General features: G+C 46.7%; 1 protein-coding gene across 6 annotated transcripts in view; it reads left to right on the forward strand.

The window, feature by feature from the left end:
• Positions 1–20,034, forward strand: part of LOC128748116 (transcription factor COE1-A-like) — a 75,166-nt gene that overhangs the window by 41,798 nt on the left and 13,334 nt on the right. For 4 of the 6 annotated variants that reach the window (XM_053846513.1, XM_053846515.1, XM_053846517.1 and 1 more), the window contains exons 9-12: positions 15,335–15,416; positions 16,206–16,347; positions 17,475–17,608; positions 18,550–18,676. In XM_053846513.1, the coding sequence (XP_053702488.1) occupies positions 15,335–15,416; positions 16,206–16,347; positions 17,475–17,608; positions 18,550–18,676 (485 nt within the window). The remainder of the gene's footprint in view (positions 1–15,334; positions 15,417–16,205; positions 16,348–17,474; positions 17,609–18,549; positions 18,677–20,034) is intronic. The other 2 variants (XM_053846516.1, XM_053846518.1) reach the window with 1 other exon arrangement.

Raw genomic sequence — 20,034 nt, forward strand, 5'->3', positions numbered from 1 at the left:
GCCTTGAAGCCTGCATCCAGCCAGCGCTGATGCATGGACGGTCACGGATGCCGGAGAGCTGTTGGCTTTCTGATGCCCGCTTTGTTCTCCTCATGCTAGAGAGCTCTGACACCGGCTAATATTTTTAGTTTTGTCTGGCTGTTCGAGTCGAAACTCTTAAATTGCAGATGTAATGCTGAATTAGAATGTAGCTGGGATGGTTACATCTTTGATTCTATTTTAATCGCCATCCTCTGTACTCCCGCGTGAAGCTCCTTGTTTTTGCAGCTTGTTTTATAGTCTCTTTTCTTTTTTTGTTTTTGTCAGGAATCTGGGTGCGTTTCTTCTCTTCCTCTGTTCTTGATCTGCGAGGTGTTGTGAGTTGTTTTGTCTGGTTAATTACCTACACCACAGTCGGGAGGTGAGTGTTTGACAGTTGTTAGTATTGCGACTGTGAACGTGAAGGGATTCTGAGTGTCAGAGCTTTAGCAGATCGTCACTTATCCGTAGACGCGACGTTTTTTTTGTCATCCATATGTTGGACATCGTTGCTCAGACACAGAGACTCCCATCACACCGCTGTCTCTCTCTCTCTCTGTGGAGGTGAGACGGCTTTGATCACAGCGGCGACTCTTGCAATGATGGCTGTCGCCTTCCAGCAGGATTTGGAAGACGAAGCTGAAGACGTAAAACTTCTCTCCTCCGTCCTTCCTTTCCTGCTCTCCATGGTAGCCTTGGTGTGTTGCAAGGATGTCACCATCTGACCTGTCTGTGGCTCACATATTGCTTCTTAGCAGAGTTATGAATGGACCTGTGCGTCCCACAGCTTCGATCACAAGGTTCAGCTGCCAAAACCAGACCCTCAGACCAGTGGTGCCCTCAGCTGCTGTACATTTTCTTATATCACAAGTGTGACTTTAAATCCAGAGTTCAAGTGAGACCCATGTAGTTGAAAACCGTTACCACCTTGTGCCTGTGTATGCCAGGTCCCTGCTCCTGAATGAACCGAGTAGTAGGAAATGTAATCTGATTAGCTTTAATGCTAATGTGATTGTTTCAGTTCTCATGAGGTCTTTAACATTTATCACATAATAAATGAAAATATTTTCAGCTGTTCCACCTGGAGCCATGGTGTCTCACCATGGTGTCTAGACTCGAGATGTGTTTGCAGGGGAGTTGCTCTGACAATAAAGAGGCACGGTTCTGTGTTCTGTCTGGAACACAGAAGGAACACAGAAACCTCTTCTTGTTGGGTCTAAGTCTTCATGGCGTGAAGCAGTTGCTCATTTTGGGGGACTTGATTGATGATAGATACGACGTATGACGGTGATACCAAATCTCCCATCTCAATTCTGGTTGAGGAACCTCATGTGTCAATGGCTGGTTCCTTCATCTTCTCAGATTCACCTTCTTTATCACTAGTGATGTCCCAATCTTGTTTCATCAGCTAGTTTAGCAACTTAAAAAGGTTTTGATGGAGCAGGAGACCACACAAGTGACCACCTCATGTGACACCACAGCCAGGTGGACGCAGAGCTTCTCCAAACTTTCAGCTTGATCCAACTGTTTTGTTGGTTTCCTCTCTGGAGTCCATGGCAGAGTCAGAGATGAAGATACCTTGTGTGCGACTCGCAAGCGAATCAGTCTCTCACGGGGACATGTGAAGACCCAGTTAGGGAGGCTTGGACAGGTGGAGAGGTGTGCACCTCAGATGTCCATATGTGCGTGATGTTCTGGTCCACATAAGGCACCACATGAACAAAACACTGTTGGCTGTCGTCACCTGCGCTGTGATGTCGCTGTTTGTAAACGTGCATGTTCAGCAGGCGAGTGTGTGTCGGCGCACCGTGTTCCACATCAGGCCGTTACGAGCGGGACAGCAGCACCTGTCTCTGCCGCCGCCTTCATCTCCCCCGAACAAGTTCATCTCCTCGGCAGCGCCAGCACACCTTGGCTGCCGGCAGATGAAAGCCAGCTCCTGAGCTGTCGCGTGACACGCAGGGGCTGGGCTCAGGGAGGAGAGGAAAAATACACTCTTTGTTTTCAGATTTACACATCTCAATTATTAAAAATTTAAAAGGAAGGAAAAATAACAAGCATTAATTATTCATCAACAGCCTGTTAATTGGTTCTTGAATATTCAAAACAAAACAAGTCATGAATATTCAGGTGAATCAAGAGGATTAAAGAGCCCAAATGAAGAAAAACATGCTCCGCTAATGAGAGGAGCGCAGGAGGAGGAGTGAAGGAGGAGAGGAGCGAGAGCGCAGGGGGAGGAGAGCTCATGTGTCCAGGAAGACGGGGCAGAGTCCAGGGGGTCTTTTGTGTTTCATGGTGATGGATGAGAGTGTTGACTCAATGGGCTTTTTTTTCTGCAACTCTGTTGAAATATTATTAACGCGCAGCAATTTTAGTGAAACATATGATTCAGCTGCTCACGGTGACCTTGGATATTGATTTCTTTCCCCCTCACTGGCTGCTGTGTGAGAGGGGTGTCCAGGGCCTAATGGTTTCACTTTGGGAACAGGTTTTGGAAGCAGACCGAGCAGTGGGATTTTATATGTTGAGTAATGGGGGTATCACATCCTATTCGTGCCTAGATATGAATAAGTTAATATGCTGCGTCATTATTTAATATTCAACTGATGATATTCCCATATAACTGGCAGTTTTTAACGTAAATAATTAAAATGATTCTACTTGAAGCTTTTGATTTAATCCTCATTTTGTTGTTGTTAATCATCATTATATTATCATTACACTGTAATAAAAATACTATGGAAGCATTGTAGTTCAACATTTAACCTAATATATTGTAATTGCCATTTAAAGAGGAAAACTGCCATCCAAGGACATAAAGAAGTGAAATAATGGGTCTAAATCATGTGTTTTTGGGACCCATTGTCACCCCTAAACAACAAGCCATGCCCCAAGTTGAGAACAGAGTTTTAAAAGTATGTATATTAAATTAAAAATAAAGAATAATTGGCATTTTATATTTGGGAACACATAGAAATCATTAATATACTCCACATACACCTGTGTTTTTCACAACATGTTAGGCAGTTCAAATACTTCTGAGCATCTCAGTCCAATATCATCCCACTGCGGCCACATGTGGGCGCTCCTGTGCTGGTGGGGATCCTGTGACTGGAGGGTCCCCCATCCTGGTTTTACCATCCAGGGTTAGGTTAGGGTTCGGGCTAAACTCAGGCTTAGGTTGAACCTTCCTCGTGGCCTTATCTCTGATGGAATTAGCACTTGACATGGACAATGACATTCTATTCTGGTTCTTCCTGATTGGTCAATTGAACACCACGGAAACCCCTGTAATGACTAGGACTGTCATTATAGAGATTAAAATTTTAATCTCAACTAATCGCGCTGAAGCTCGGCTAACACATACTTAATGGCAAATGAATCATATATTTTGCATGTGTCCTAAATGTAACTTGTGTAAAAGGAAGATGTTACCAGCACCACCGTGTCCCAAGCTCCTCCCCCACATCTGCTGCCTCTCGTCTCCGGTCCTCCACGAGACGCCTGTGATTTCGTTGGCTTGACGTGATGGAACTCAATATTTTGGCGGCATGAAGCATATTTGTCCGTAAAAAAGCATGTATTCACCGCATCGTGTAAGCTGCAGGCTGCAGACTGCGAGAACAAAGTAAGGAGTAGTTACTTTATGAATGGCTAATCTAGTGTTAGCTAAAGTCTGAACCTTGCGTATAAAATAACATCATTTTATTTTAATAGAAAACACAGATGACCTTTTAGCGAGGTGAAGATGAACAAAAGCTGCTCGGGTCTCGACACCCTAGTTAGAATCATGTTGGTGTGTGTGGTTGCCCGTTGTCTTGTGTCCCAGCTGGAGACAATGAATGAATGAATAATCCGTCCTGCGTTCATGATGCAAAGTGGAAAAACACATGAATTTATTGTGTACTTTTAAACCCCGTTACTGGTGAACAAGTTGCCCATTGTAATGTTTTACTAGTGTGCTTTATTAAGAGCTTTGCTTTTAACAACTTAGAATAGAGCATCTTTTCACACACAACACACACACACTCACACACACACGTAATAGCTTTAATTAGCCGGGCATGTGTCCACTCTTGTAAATTGGTAATAACAGCAACATGGATGTGGTTAATTAGTGGGAGGAGGTTCTCGTGAATTAGAAAAGCAACGACACCATTAATGTGTGGAACAAAAACACTGTCCAACTCTTTGGTGGGCTTCAGCCTGTCCCTTGTGTAATGAAGCAGCGTCCTGTCCACCATCGAACCTCCCTCTCCCCCCACATTCCTCCTCCTGGTGTGACGGTGTCTGGTCTCCACAAAGGTACGAGAAGTGTTTCCTCTGTCATTAAAGCCACGTTACATCATTTTGGCCTAATCTCTCATTAGACATGAAACAGAACAGCTTATCTGAAGAGTTTATCATCCTCCTCTGCCACCGCCGCCGCCGCCGCCGCTCCTCTTCCTCCTCCTCCTCCTCCTCCTCCTCCTCTTCCACTTAATTGGTGCCCCATCATCCCGTTAATCAAATTACTTCTGAACCCAAATTGACAGTTTTCATTAATTATAAAGGATTATTCTAATTGCAATTCAAATTTATTCATTTACAACAGACGGCACTCAGTAATATTTCAGTGAATTAGCATATTAAATGGAGTGCTTCGTACATTAGTGATGCTAATTCATGCATATTTCCTTATTTGGTGCGGGTTAGCCATATGTGTGCCACACAAGCGGTTTTGGGAACATGTGTGCGTGTGTGTGCTCGTGCACGTGTGGGGAACACTGACAGCGTTTAATTTGTTTGACAAACGTAGCGGAAGTCGGACTCTCACGCTGGCTGGCTGTAGGTGTTTTGACACATGGCGGTTTGTTCCTTCCTTTCACTTTCCCTCATTCCAGTTGTGACGCTTGAACTTCAACTCTGATTTCCTCCATGTCGATGAGGCCAGTTCCACCTCGGCCGCACTCTCTTCTTCGCCTCCCTCGATCGCTCTTTTACTGTGAAGGAGTCACCATAGGCATCAGTTTAAGGGCTAGTGGGTTGTCTTTGTTGCCAAGTGTGGTTTTGTCAAGCCAGTGGTTCCCAAACTTTCTTTTTGATCTGCGTTTAGTGGTGAGTCTCACAAACTCGTCCACTGCTGTAAGCCACTGTAACCCCGGTTAGTGTGTGAGTGTCCTGTAAATATTAATCTTACTGGCTAAATTCTAAAATGTTGTGTTTAGAATGTTCAGCATAGCTGGTACCTCCTGCCCTTTGCTAGATCCATGAACCTCATTGGTTGTCTTACCCTCAAAAGACAAAGGATGATGTCAGTGCCAAGATGTGCCTCAGAGGTAAATGATGTAAAGCTGCTGAAGGTCAGAGGCACAGCGGTGGCACGGCACCGTCCTGTACGTCCAGTACACTCCTCAGTCAGCTCTAAATCACTGCTGGACGCTCTCATGTTCACTGTGCAGAGTTTCTTTGGGATCTGAGTCTGGAGCCTCCAAAGAACCGCTCAAAAAGGTGGCGCGACAGCGCAGGAATGGAAGTAGGGAAGGCTGGCAAAAGAGTGCAGTGGACAGCCGTCACAAACAGGCGTCTAAAAGCAGGTCTATCTCCGGAGCTCTTTGCGTCTCTGCATGACGGATCTCTCAGACAAAGTGGAAGATGACAGCTTCAAAGAGGCGAAACGATTTGTATCTGTAAATGTTCGGTCAGCCAGAGATGATAGACGGTGAACGGATCAGAGCACAATTGAGATACGACTGAATATTTCATCTCACCACGATATGGCGTCTAAATAAAACATCAGCCCTTTAAATATACAAGAATGAGAAGAACACATGGAGTCCTGAGTGTCAACAAATGGATGCACTCGCTGGCATTGGTACACAAGCTCTGACGAAGTACCGAGTCTCACAACCATCTCGTCTGTTCTGGATTATGAAGATGTCCGTGAAGTCACATTCACCACAGCTCGCTGAGCTTTATAACCTCTGACAAATTCTGCTCCCACCCTTGTTCCCGTTTACATCATGTTTGTGCTTCACTCCCAAAAGAACTCACTCTTCTTTCAGGCCAAAATCAAGTGGTTTGTCAGTGACAAAGGACATTCTCTCTTAAATCAGAGCTTATTGTTCAGGTTTGAGTTCATGAGATGAAGCGAGGCGAAGAAGACAGTGCAGGTGGGGAGAACATATGTGAGTTTAGAGAGTCAGACAAGTCAAAGATGAAGATCCTGAGGTTGTCATTGAGAGTCACTAGAAAGGACAAGATCTGAGAGACTTTGAAGTTTGGAGACAAAGTTAAGGTGAACAGATCAGGAGGGAAGAGACAGTGTTGGACCGAGAATGTTGGAGATGTAGAACAAGAAGACAGCCAGTGAGGTTCATGGTGAAGGAAGCAGGTGTGAGTAGGGAGGATGGTCCTCTTTGGGCCAGTCCACTATTCCTCTGGCGTTCTGGCCTCTTGAAGGAGCTCAGATCCTTCCGCTGTCCTCCAATAACCTAGGGGCCTTCTGAAGACGAGCGATTCAAATGAGATGAGACACCCTCAAAAACACTGCAGGGTTGTTCGACTCATGACTCTGTTCAGGACAAACTTAAGTCAGCTCTGAGAGTCCATAATGGTGCTGGCTTCAGGTGACGTCCCATGCTGGTCTTTCTGAAGCTTGTCCTCTCCTGGTCTGACTCAGAAGATCTGAATTCAGAGTCCAGAATGAGCCCCTGAGCCAGCATTCCAAGAGGAAAAGGCAAAATGACAGAAGGAAACTCCCCAGTGTGTGTGTGTGTTTGGCATGTGTGCATGACTGATGGGAAGAGAAGGAGACAGGAGAAGAGAAAGAGAAGAGGTTCCTGTCAATACTACTCCCCCCATCACTGGCTTTCAATCCTCTCCTTCATGTTCTCCCCCCCACCTGCATGAATTATTTGTAAGAGCGACGACACACGCCTGAACTTCCACACAAACTGGAGGATCATCTGGTCGCTCCGTGAAGCTGAGGTCCACTCGCCTGTTTTTGAGTGTGTGTGTGTGTGTGTGTGTGTGTGTCAGGGAGAGTCCGGGCTTCACATCGATTTGAAGTAAACTGCGTGCATGGCTGTGTGTGCTGCTCTTCTCGTACACACACTCACCTACACACATCTGGCCGAGAGCTGGCGATCCTTTAGCCACTCTCCCTTCTCTCACTTCCCCCTGTTCTTTCCCCTTCTCTCTTCTTTCCCCCTTCCCTCCTTTTTTCTCCTCATTTCCTCCTCTCCCCCTCCCAAATCAATCCTTCTCATCTATAATTCAGCAGTTTGCCTTCAGCCTTTAAAATATACACCACAGTAACCTCCCTCCTCCTCCCGAGTCGGACTCACCCCTCATCCCTGCCCTGGCTCCCGCCCCACTCCACAACCTCCCCCCTCTCTGGAGACAGAAGGACCTCTGACAGTGTTTGTTTTGATGATAATCATGTTGTAATTTGATTCCACCATGGCCTTTAACAGCGGATCATTATTTGACTTCAGTCCTGCGCATAAATCTTATTGAACCGCTCGGAATATTAATAACACGGCTCGCTCTTTAATGGTTTGAAACATGTTCCAGCGAAGCGTTTGAATCCTGACTAGCTGCATTTAGAGCTTAATTCTGGAGCGACCGCTCTGACAGGCAACTTCTGGGTTGGTTGTGGCGTTCGCCGAGCACAAAGTCGGAATTACGAATTGAGATTAGCTAAATCTCTTATCACTTCGGTGATATCATTTTCTGTGTTGGGTCCATAAATGAGATTTTAAAAGCAAGTTTGTGAATGAACTGTCCTATCAATAACACAACACAGACCCAGCTGCATGAACGGCTTTCTAAGAAGTTTTGAAATGTTTATTTCCTTCCTGTACAGCAAAGAGCAGAATATAACTGTTCTTAAGTTCTTTAGTTTATTTCTTTTTTCTTATTTCTTTTACTTCTATAAAAAAAAATTATGTTGCATGTAGTCCAATGGGGGAGACGCATACGTGTTCTTTCCCAGGCAGATCATCAGTTTCAGGTTGTGAAGTTCAGTATCAGTTTGTTTGCTCATATAATTTTCCTTACACGTGGATTTCCACACTATTTACTGAGTCTTCCTGGAGACAGCAGTCTGATGGAGTCGGTCCTCCACTCAGTCACAGAATTTCAGTGTCTAAGTTTGTCTGAAGAATTGCAAGTGTTGCAGTGCTTTTGGGGGATTGAAAGAGCACATTGTGAGTGATCATCCTGGAGATTAGATTTTGCTCAGGTCAAAGCAGCAATTAAACCGCCACGTACAACTCCTCCTCCATTATAATGAAAGTGAATTAGCATTATCAGATGATGCCTTCATGACACTTATGGAGAGGTTTCCACTGAAGCTAGCAGGTGTCTGCTAGCCACTGAGCATCTTCACCATGCTAACCATGAAGTGTGTGTTTGCAAGAGTTATGAGGAATCCTGAGTTGACGTGCACATCATGTGAGAACACATCTCACTAAGTTCCCCCCCGTGGTTGCACTTGAATGTGGCGTGCCGGGGTCTGAGCGTGGAGCCAGACTGTCCGAGTTATTCGCCGCACGTCAGTCTTATATATATTAATACTCTTGTGCATGAGACAGACTGATAACATCCCTGTCCCACTTCCATGTAACGATAATGTAGTGACACCTGTACAGGTATGAACCGCGGCGGCACCAGGAGACCGAACAAGTTATTAATACTTATCTCAGCCCTGGCACACAATGCAGGCGCCGTGTCGACATCACACACACACACGCACGCACGCACGCACGCACGGCGGCTGTAACCATCCCGGCCTGTTCTGTCATTTAAATATGCAGAGATGACAACAATGACAGCATTAATAGTAATGATAGCAATATGAAGCTAAGCCCTCATCATCATCATCATTAGCATATCTCCTGGGAGATGAGCGGTGATTGACAGCTCACTGGGTGTTTTTTGGGCTGCAGCTCAGCTATCAATTACCTCTGTGCATATCAACCATCATTATGTAAAATAACTCCGCTTCGCTCGGCGCCGCTCACTTCTCTTAAGTCTTACGCATAACTCACTTCCCGTGCACTTCCTCCCTCCCTCCCGCTCTCCCGCTCTGCCTTCCACCCCGGCTTCCTTTTTTCTTTATTCCCCACTTCATTTTGATTCCGACCACTTTCCCCCGCTCTTTCCCCACTCCACCGCGGCTTCCTACTCTCCTCCCTCCTCCTCCTTCCGTGGTTGACGCGGACGTGGCGGCTCTCGTTATGCAGTCATGGCCGTTCGAGTCTGTCAAGTCGGATGAGCTTGTTAACATCGCCACTTCACGTAACGTTGATTGCCAGCCTTCCTGGCTCGCAGCCACAAACTCATCAGGATTGTGGAGAAACTTTTCAGCGGCTCAGTTAACAAACATGCATTTGGGATGTCTGTGTTTTAGTGGGCTGCTTTTGACCGGACCTTTCGACCTTGAACACTCCTAATCCAAGGACACATCCTTGGATTGGAACTGCGAGCCAACATTGAGTGAACTCATGTCTCACGTGATGAAGGGAGGCCACATGTCCAATTTCAATTCCTTCCCTGGGGAGACGGTCTCAGCACCATGGTTGACACTCCAGCTATAGAAGGCTGAAAGCGATGTCAAGCGATGAGCTAAGATATCCTGCTGTTGATGTCTGCATGCTAGCTCAGGAGCAGACACGGTGCTGGTTTCTGTTCCAACCAATGAAGCAATTTCAGGTGTCAGCCGAAACTCCCATCAGCATTTGTCCTCAGACACCTAATAGGTGAAACTGTTTGCTAATTGGGTTGGAACAAAGACCTGGACCACCCCGGCCCCTGGAGGTCTGGTATGCCCACCCCTGTGTGAACTCTTTCAATCCAGAATGGTACCAGAGGAGAGGGGGGCGATTGACTCTTTCTACCTTCTCAACACCACCAGTTGGTCTTCCTTGAAGCATGTTGTGTATTGTAATCACAGATCAGATCATTGTATCATCATCGTTGTCTGAATCCTGCGACGCAGATAATACTGTATGTGGATGTCACGAGCTTCATGCCACCAACGTATTGAACCCCGTCACATCAAACCCAGGAAGTTACAGGACTTTTATTTACCTTAAAGCAGACTTGAAGCACCAGAGACGAGAGGCACACGGGCGAAAATGTAAATAAAAGATGTGACGAATTTTGGCGGCACAATTCAAGTTCAGAACATTGCGAGTTTGTTTCATGAAGCATCTGTAACGCTGGACCCTGTTTTCAAGAGAAGTTTGGAAGTGATCCTCCTGCGTTTTTAAGTCGGATACACAGGAACCACTGTGCTATCTATGGCTTTCTATGGCTTTCCTTCTGGCACTACGGGCCTGCCACTTATAGACCGCTGTGGCTTATCTGTGAACAAGATCTATGATGCAGTATTCACGGTAAATCATGAGCCGACCGCCTCACATGACTTGCTGCCCCGGATTTGGTCCCCGGGCCCCGACTTTGGCTCTCTCCTGCATTTGACAATGATGCAGTCTCATCTGTCTGATACAAATTAGGAATCAAAACCTGCAACTAGATCTTACTGTAGTTCATTGCACTTCGGAACAATCTTTTTCCTCAACTGGTCAGAAGTGTCCTCAGCCCATAGATTCACGTGCGTATTTAAAGATTGAGTTTGAATGGCCCGGAAGGCCGCAGCTGTAATCTGGACCTCTCATCTCAGAGCCTGAGTATTTCCCCCCTCAGGAAGCAATATATTATCACTCTGTAATCAACATATAGTATTTCATGTTGTTCCTCAACTGCAGCCTGCCTGAGATACAGTCTGATGACATCACATCAAACAATAACAGGCTCCCTGTGTAAACAGGAAGCAGGAAGTTGATCCCTGACTGAACAACAGCCTGAGAGCGAAACTGCAAATATTGCATTTGAATTGACTGATGAGAAGGAAGGAAGCAGCACAATGTGACTTTCTAATTACACACAAGTCTCTGGAAATATATTGGGAAGCGGGTGATGAGGAGCTGGCAGTGGTTTGGCGTGTCTGCGCAGACGAGCGGGAACCGTCATGGCGGCGTTGGGAAGCTCTGCCAGCAAACTTGGCAGGCAGGTGAAGTAAGACATCTGAGGAGGCAGCGAGACAGAGACGGAGGAGGCAGAAGCCGCACAAGCACTGATCTGTTGTTCAGTTTGTCTGCTGTAACTGACTCGCTGCGATTCCTCCACCTGTCAACAGCAGCTCACCAGGACGCCGCACACACTCACTCGCTCGCTCGCTCGCTCACAAATGTTTTGTTTTTCTGCCTTCCAAGGCAGCAGCATCGTTATTCTTGGCTCAGTAGAAAAGCGGCTCCGTGGGGAATTAAACGGACACAGACATTGAGTCGTGAGCACTTTTTCTCGCACTCACACATATACATGTCTATACGCACACCCACCGCGCTGGAATTCCCCCGGATGTCACCCTTGCCCTGTTGGCATTGTGCGTGCTCAAACGGCGGCCGAGCCGTCGGAACAAAACTCCCACCGTCCTCCTCTTCCACACTCTCCCCTCCCTACCTCTCCATCCCAAAAGTCCTCTCCATCCCTGCTGTCTGTCACTTCCTGTCTCTCTCCTCCGTCCTGTATATTAAATATTAATGTCAGTTGTGCTCTGAGCCATAATTGCCATCTCAGCCTCTGAATAATGGATGTAACTGTGCCATTCACCGCTACACGGCGGCTAACAGGCTAAAAACACAGCGTCCTACACAAGCAGCTAGCATCCTACAGCGGTTATTGTGGCTAATGGTCTACGGAGCAGCGGGGCTCTACTGCCTCACCTCCAAATCACAGTACACATGATGTCAATAATTTAGTGTCTGTGTTCTGAGGAAGGTATCAGTATTTGACTGTGGTGATCAGCCATAAATGCACGTTTTTCCTGGCCGATTGGCTGCCGGAAATGAAAAGTAAAAGCTGGTTAAAGTGGCCATCTTTGATGAGCTTTGAGTCATCTCCATTATTTACTGTCGGTGTGTGTGTGTGTGTGTGGGGTCAGCACTCTGAGCGCAGCCCTGACAATATAGCCAGGGTCAACAGCAGTGTTATCACTTGAACATGATCGGGCCTCGGAGAGCGGTGTGAGCCGAGCGAGTGTGCGGGGGGGGGTCACCCACCCCCGACTCCCCCTCCTCCCCCCGTAGTCATTCACAGCCTTATAATTGCCTGCTTTAATTGGAGGCCTCTTAACGACCAGTGACTGGACCAACCAATCAATTCACACAAGGTGTCTGCATGTGTCTGTGTGTGTGTGCTTGTGTGTGTGTAGCTGCGGGGCCTTTTTGTAGTTGGGCTGATTAGGCCAGATGGGGTCAAGTGAAGGGGGAAGAGGAAGGAACACATACTGCATTAAAAGGCAGAATCATTTCTGTCGGCAATCGATGAGAGAAAACCGCTCTCGGAGGGAATGGATCTGCAGAGTCGAGCTGGAAGTGTGAAAAATAATGAGCAAATACATGTTTATGAAAATGCAAGAGGCGGAAATGAATGCTTAGCGGAGGGGTCACCAGAGGGCCACGATTCTTAAAATGTATAAACGCTAGCATAATTCTTACTTAAATTCATTGCAGATATATATATATATATATTTTTTTTTTTTTTTTACCTACTTATTTTTAGCTGGAACTGACTTGTGCGTTCTAATGGACTGGTAACTGGTAACTTTGCTTCAGCTGCGGCTAAGAGTTAGCTTGCGATTATTCATTTTTCACGTCAGTACTCATGATTTGGATGATGCACGGTACCTGAAACTGAAGACAGCATCAGCACTGACTTCCCCTTCTCCCTACCAACTGACCACGTGCACATTGGGTTTTTAGCAGTACTACTTTTATCTCCTTCAAGCTTTACATGTTCAGGATCGCTTGTTCTGATTAGGCTGTTTCTGACACTAAAGGAAGCAGATTTTAGCTTGGTCAAGAGGTAACTTGACATGTGACCATGTTAACCACTTAAATTATGATGGGCAACATCGCGGCATTTAAACAAGCCAAGCTGCAAATATAGAGCCTGATGTAGTTTCTACTTTACACCAGCAGATGACGGACACATGTCACTTCAATCTGAGCAACAGTTGTACGCTTGTTTACGCTGAAGTTTTGAAGTAGAGATTCAGCACTGCTCCGGGTTGGTGTTTCACAGTGGCAGCATCAGAGGCCCGGAGAGCGGAGAGAGTATCAACAGTGTATCAAATAAACATCAGTGACGGTGATGTAATTCACTCTGGGAACCACCTGCTGACGTCATCATCTCCACATCAGATGAGTGACTTTACTGTGGGTCACAGAGGATTATTCTGACTTACAGCATTTCTTCATCTGTTAAGTTGTGAAGCTGCAACATACAAAGCATTTCCCTGAAAAGACTCTAAAGCCTCTCTAGACCCCGAAATGTGTGCGACTGTTTCACGTCTCTGTGTAGTTTTGGGAAACGATGACTCTTTTGGCAAGCGAGCCCTGCCTTGGTTGACAAATCTCTCCGGCTACATTTTTTTCCGACACCATTTAAGGCCAAAACTGAAGAACAGAAGACTTGAACATGTGGGTTTTTGTTTCCTCACAATGAGCTTCAGCAGGTCAGACTGTTGGCTGGTGTTAACGCTGGGCTAGTGTTGTGAGGAGGACTAGACAGTGGGAGGTCGGCAGGGGTCACTGTGGCTGTCCTCCGCTGTGATAGGCTGTCACCCGGGGGTTAGAGGTCAAGATAATTAAGCATGCAGAATCTCATCGTCTGTGTTCTAACGAAGCCTGGGCTCGTTAACGGCGAGTTCTACACCCAGACCTGCCACGGGACTGCGCTGCGCCGTCTCACACACACACGCGCACCTCTGCTTTGTTCCGGCGGCCCGCTGCAGAGGCTGTCATCTCCGGCCACAGGGGAGCCGAGGTGATGCCCGGCGCTTCACCTTCACGGTTTGGCCATTAAATCCAGTTTAATAGTTAGTCTTCACCGCCAAACTTATTGTTTGGACAAAGCCCCGAAACAAAGCTGCTGGTTAGTTAGAGCTGGGAGACGGGTGGATGAGCTTTCACAGGCTGCCATCTTTAGATGATTCATTATCGTCATGAGAGTTCATGACACAGACCTGTACATGACTTGTTTTTTCTTTTTAAATATTGTTTTTTTAAAAAAAAATATAATTCAATTCAATGTATTGTGTGATGGTCGCCATAAAGAGTGGATGGTGTTTAGAATGGGTCTCAAACGTGTGGCCCGTGGGCCGCAGCCCACTTTGGACCTGAAGGTTTAGTGTTGAGTGTGAGTCTGGGCTTTTACTCTTGCAGAGTAAACCTGCCTTTCTTCTCTTCTAAATAAATCTGTGTCTAATAAACATGTTATCACGAACATGAACACGCCGCCTCGCTCCGGACCCGGCGCAGCATCTGGCTGGATCCTCACCATGTTTGTTGGCTGTCAGGGGCCATCTGTGAGCCCCAGTCGCTCTGTCATATAGATCTGTGACATATGGTTGTACGTGAAAATACGAATGCTGTTTTAGTGATGGCAGAAGAGCTCGGTATGATGAAAGCACCTGGAAGTTGGATGGGAAACCGTCTCAGGTCGCATTCCTCCATCACAAAGTGCTTGCTGAGTGGAATGGACTGGCTGTGCGTCAGTGTCACTCAGGCTTCCGTCTGTCCAGAACCTGCACCTTTTCCTCTCCCTCCAGTTTCAGGTGCTTCTGACTCATTCTGATGATGGGACACAAATGAACAACCTTCTAACTTACATCTGAAGCACTTCAATATTTAAGAACCCGTTTGAGTCAATGGATTCCTCACTGAGAACCTTGAAATTGAACCATGTAGAGCCATTAACTAAAACATTTCCTCAACCATTGGAACGTAGCTTGGAGCTGGAGTCACAGTGCTGAAGTAGAAGTGGTAGGACTGCAATATTTGTAGTACTCGTTTTTGAGGTTGCAACTGTGGTAACTGTACTATTTGTTATTTAAGTAGTAATTGCAGCTGAAGTAGTATTAAGATGTAGTATTTGAAGTAATATGAGTAGTAATAAAAGTAGTAGTAGTACCAGGTGCTACCACAGAAACTGTAGTAGCAGATGTAAGAAAAGTAACTAGCTTAAATTCTTGCATCAGTAAAAGTACAATTGTAGTAGTACTATCTATAATACAAGTACTAGGAGTAGTGGCATTGAACTAGAAGTGGAAGTAAAGGTATCAGCAGAAGTTGTAGTTCTTGTAGAAGTTATAGTGAAAGTACAGAGAAGTAACATCCAGGAACAGTCTTTGTCTATGCACCAGCGTTCTGTGCCGTCGGCTCCTCCTCTGTGTTTAACTTCAAACTATGTGCTTCCTTCGCAGATTCTTCCTCAAGTTTTTCCTCAAGTGCAACCAGAACTGTTTAAAGAACGCCGGGAACCCACGAGACATGAGGAGGTTCCAGGTAGGTCCGCCGCCATGTTCCCGCCTGGCTCGCTCTGACACGCGATACGCCACCGCGGCGAAGGTAAATAAGGTGTCCGGAAACACGAGACGCGTCGGGAGAGTGTGAAAGGGAGGACAAGAAAGGTGATGAAGAAGAGGGAGGCGAAGAGCGTCCGGCCTCTGTTGCTGCCTTATCTTCAGGAAGACTCCACTTGAGCTCGAGTGCAGACGCGGGAGATGCTGACGGATTTATTACGGTGTGAGAGCGGCAGAAAAGAGATGTGCATTCCTCTTCTCCACGCATGTTCCTGTGTGTGCTGGACAAAGAGAGTTATACAGTAGCGAGCGTGTGACAGTATCTGCGCTCTAATTGTGCAGCTCTATTGTAGTGGAACCAAAGAAGACAGCTCTGTTTCCCTGCTAGATAATTAAGGGCCGGACCTTTCAGGAACTATTGAACAGAGGAGGATAGACACCACGTGTACACACACACACACGCACGCACGCGGCGGCGGCAGCTCGGTCTGTGCTCAGTATGATGGTGATAGCAATGATAACACATTACTTTTTAAGTTTTTCACGCTTGCCGCCCCTCCCGCCCCCCTCCTCTCCTCCCTCGAGCTTTTTGTCTTCCGTCCTCTCCGCTGTGCTTCTTTCTTTATTAGGCTCCACTTGGTGGTGATCTTAGAGTGGGGTGCTAAGTGCATGGTTAACTCGGAGCAGCTTTCACACCAGCAGTTCACACCATCCCTGATCTTCTCACTGGGCTCCTCTTCCTCGCCTCACCTCAATCTTTGCTCCTCTGCAGGTGGTGGTCTCGACCACAGTGAGCGTGGAAGGTCACGTCCTCTCAGTCTCCGACAACATGTTCGTCCACAACAACTCCAAACATGGCCGACGGGCCCGCCGACTGGACCCGGTGGAAGGGACTCCATCTTACCTCGAGCACGGTACCACCAGCGTGCGTGTGTGTGTGGTGTCAGTCTGAGCAGCATGCCCACCAGATGGTTGATGGTTTAATCCTATCAGGTGATTCCTGCCCCTCCATCTGGCTAATCCGAGCCACTAAAACTCTCTCCGTCTCACACACTGGTCCAGATCTGGAGCCTTGCGAGAGGAAGGCTCTCAGACCTAATGTCATTACACGTCAACAGCATCCAGTCTGGGAGGCTTGTTTTCATTCACCTGGAGTCAGATAATCACACTCTCACTCACAATCATTATGATATGGGATTAGATCAGATGAGATTACACAGGAGGCTCCCTCCCTATTGAAGTGCAGCCTCACAGAAGAGGACTGGAGTTGAGAATATGACAGATTTTCTCTGCAGTTTCCCTCTGTCCAGTGAGAAGAATTCCACCCTCTAAATACGTTATTTTGTCTCAACTTCATTTTAAAACATGTTTGTTTTTGCTGTAAAGCTACGTCATTGATTAATTATGGTGGTAAAATCCTTTATTTCAAGGTTTTTATCAAACATGAGGTCAGTAACTGGTTAGAAAACTGACTCAGTTTCCATTCATATCAACATGTTGTCACTTTAACAAACACATACTGTGTGTCAAATGAGATATTTGGGGTTTTGTTGGAACAAATGACTGCATTTTTAGCTGACTGAAATAGACCATGGTGGAAAACTGTCTTGTACTTATTACGCATTTATAATGACTTATTACTCTTTAGGGCTATAACGATTAGTTGATGTCATTGATAACATCGACAACAAAAAAAGATTATTATTCAAATAAGACTTTTGATGTGGCTGCTGATCAGATATTTTGTATGATATACATATATGAATATTGATGATTTTAAATTCTTCTCAAGGACCAATAAAGCCCTCCGTTTTTAAGAACCAGAGCTATCTGTCAACTGTTCCATGGTCTGTGCTTCAGAGGGTTAACACATGTTCCTGGATCATGTGTCATTGGTGGTGGTGGTCAAGCTGGAAATACGTCCGTCACATGGCTGACTTGTGTTGTGCCACACTGCTGACTGAAGCGGCTGGATGCTCTACATCATGATCACCACTGAACTTATGCAAGTGCTGTTCTTCCCTCTTGTCCTTTGGGTCAGGAGCAGCTCCTTGTATCAAAGCGATCAGCCCCAGTGAAGGATGGACCACGGGAGGGGCGACGGTCATCATCATAGGAGACAACTTCTTCGACGGGCTGCAGGTCATCTTCGGGACCATGCTGGTCTGGAGCGAGGTGAGTGTGCAGGTCTCACCGTGGTCCTCTCTCCCTGGGAGAGCTGAGGGAAGCGCAGAGCTCATCTCACACCGTCACACTTCTCCCTGTCTCCGCTCCTTCACTGACTGTTTGTTTGTCTTCTGACTCCACTCACCGCGCGCTGCGAACGATGGCCTCCATCCAACAACAACGTCAAGTTAGTGTGTGTGTGCGCTGGCATGACGCTGGTGTGTGCGTGATTTAAGAGAGCAGGCCTCTGTTGACAGTGTTGAGAGCAGCACTTACACGCACTCACATGTGTACAGAGTCAGTTCAGTTCAGACTGACTCAGCTCTCTGCACGCTGCCGTCCAGGCTGGACTCTGGCCAAGCAGAGGTTCACTCGCTCCACTACGGTGACTGGGCGGACGCCAGAGTGTTGGTGATGGTTCTCTGCTCAGCTCCAAGTCTGCTGAAGACACAGGACCATGGTCATTACAGCTCTCTGAGATCACACCACATGTCTCTCAATCAGCTTTCAAGAGACATGGTGAAGGAAAAGATTGGCAACTGAAAGTGGACTTTTTTTCAGCTGAAGTCTGAATCATGCACTTTCATCACATTGTTTAGAAAATCTGAACTTTCTATTAAATGAAACATTTGCTATGAAAAATATGATTTGAAATGTATCAATTGCCTGATAAACCTCAACCAAAGCCCAGCGTTGTGAGAGAAGCTAATATGAATCATGTTTAAAACATGCTTTTTAGCATCACCCCAATATAATTATTTCAAGTAACAGTTGAATGGTTGGTTCAACTATAACAAGTTGACGTGAAAGCATCATAAATGGACGGGTTCATGCATGGAGTTGCCAGTTCATTTGCCAGAAAATTTAAACCATATGACTAAACCCAGCTGCACTGGTCTGGCCGCGACATTAATGTGGACGTCTCCTCTTCCGCGTCTCTCCTCCACCAGTTGATAACGCCTCACGCCATCCGAGTGCAGACGCCTCCGCGGCACATCCCCGGGGTCGTGGAGGTCACTCTGTCCTACAAGTCCAAACAGTTCTGCAAGGGAACGCCCGGAAGGTTCATCTACACAGGTGAGTGTGAGACGCCGAACACACGCTGTCTGCCTGAGGTGAGGCTTGAGACACAGTCGCATGGAGTGAGTGGTGTGTGTGCGCTTACTTTATCCTGCCTTGTGGGGACCGGACCCCACATGATTAAGCTTTAGTTTGAGGATGAAAACTTCAGAATAACTGGGTTTCAGTTTGGTTCAGAGGAGAGAAATACAGACCTGTGTGTGTGTGTGTGGAGGAGCTGGATGCACAAGTTCCAGTTCACTTTTGGGCCGAACACTGTTGAACTAACGACTGCAGATTAGTCAACATTAACGAGCCACACTCGTTAGCATGCTGCCATAATCAGAGGCTTGTTAAAAGCAGCTGCAATTAAACAGTCTGCTCTTTATGGTCGTCCATGTTGAAGCCATTAGTGAAATCATCCAGAACTCCCCGTTTACTAACAAGCACGTGAGAACAACACACCCACACACACTCATGCGTCAGGTCTGCCTCCTCACTCCGCCACCCAGGTGAGCGCACGCGCGCCCGTGTCTGTCTGTGTGTGTGTGTGCGTGTGCCCAGGTGAGCACACGCGCGCCCGTGTCTGTCTGTGTGTGTGTGTGCGTGTGCCCAGGTGAGCGCACGCACGCCCGTGTGTGTGTGTGTGTGTGTGTGTGTGTGTGTGTGCGTGTGCCCAGGTGAGCGCACACGCGCCCATGTGTGTGTGTGTGTGTGTGGCCGCTCCTCACTTTGTCAAGTCGCATTCTGAGGGTTAAAACTACAAAATAGCCTGGTTATTATCACTGGGTTTTAGTTTGCTTCAGAGTACAGGTGAAGCTTAGCCATGTGTTTTGGATGCTTAGGGGGAGAGGCTGGGGAAAGGGTGATGTTAATGTATGTCAATGACGGTCCTCACTAAGATAGTAAGACGGTCTCGTGGGAGACCAATTCTTGACGAAACACTATCCTTGTCTTCGTGGGGAGCTTTTTCCAGTCCCCACAGGTCCAAACCTCAACTTGAGGATGCAGACTTCAAAACAACTGGGTCTTTATAAGTGGGTTTATTGGGTCTGCTTCAGGTGAGCCATGTGTTTTGGAGGGTTAGGTTCAGGGGGAGAGGCTGAGGAAATGTCAGTTTCAATGAGAAACCTCACAATGTCCCCACAAGGACAGCGATACAAGTCTGTGTGTGTGTGTGTGTGTCGCTCACACACGTGTGGCAGCGGACGGAGGTGAGGCCATGTCTGGTATTGATCCACTCAACACGGTGATGACATCATGACGTCATTTATCGGCTCCAGTATGGATCCTTCCCACTATAGGAAATTTAATGATGCTGGTCATAAAGCAAAGATATAGATATCGATTTGACCTAATCAATAGAGGTGAAACTA

Source organism: Synchiropus splendidus, chromosome 17 (assembly GCF_027744825.2).
Source record: "Synchiropus splendidus isolate RoL2022-P1 chromosome 17, RoL_Sspl_1.0, whole genome shotgun sequence".
NCBI classification, from domain to species: Eukaryota; Metazoa; Chordata; class Actinopteri; order Syngnathiformes; family Callionymidae; genus Synchiropus; species Synchiropus splendidus.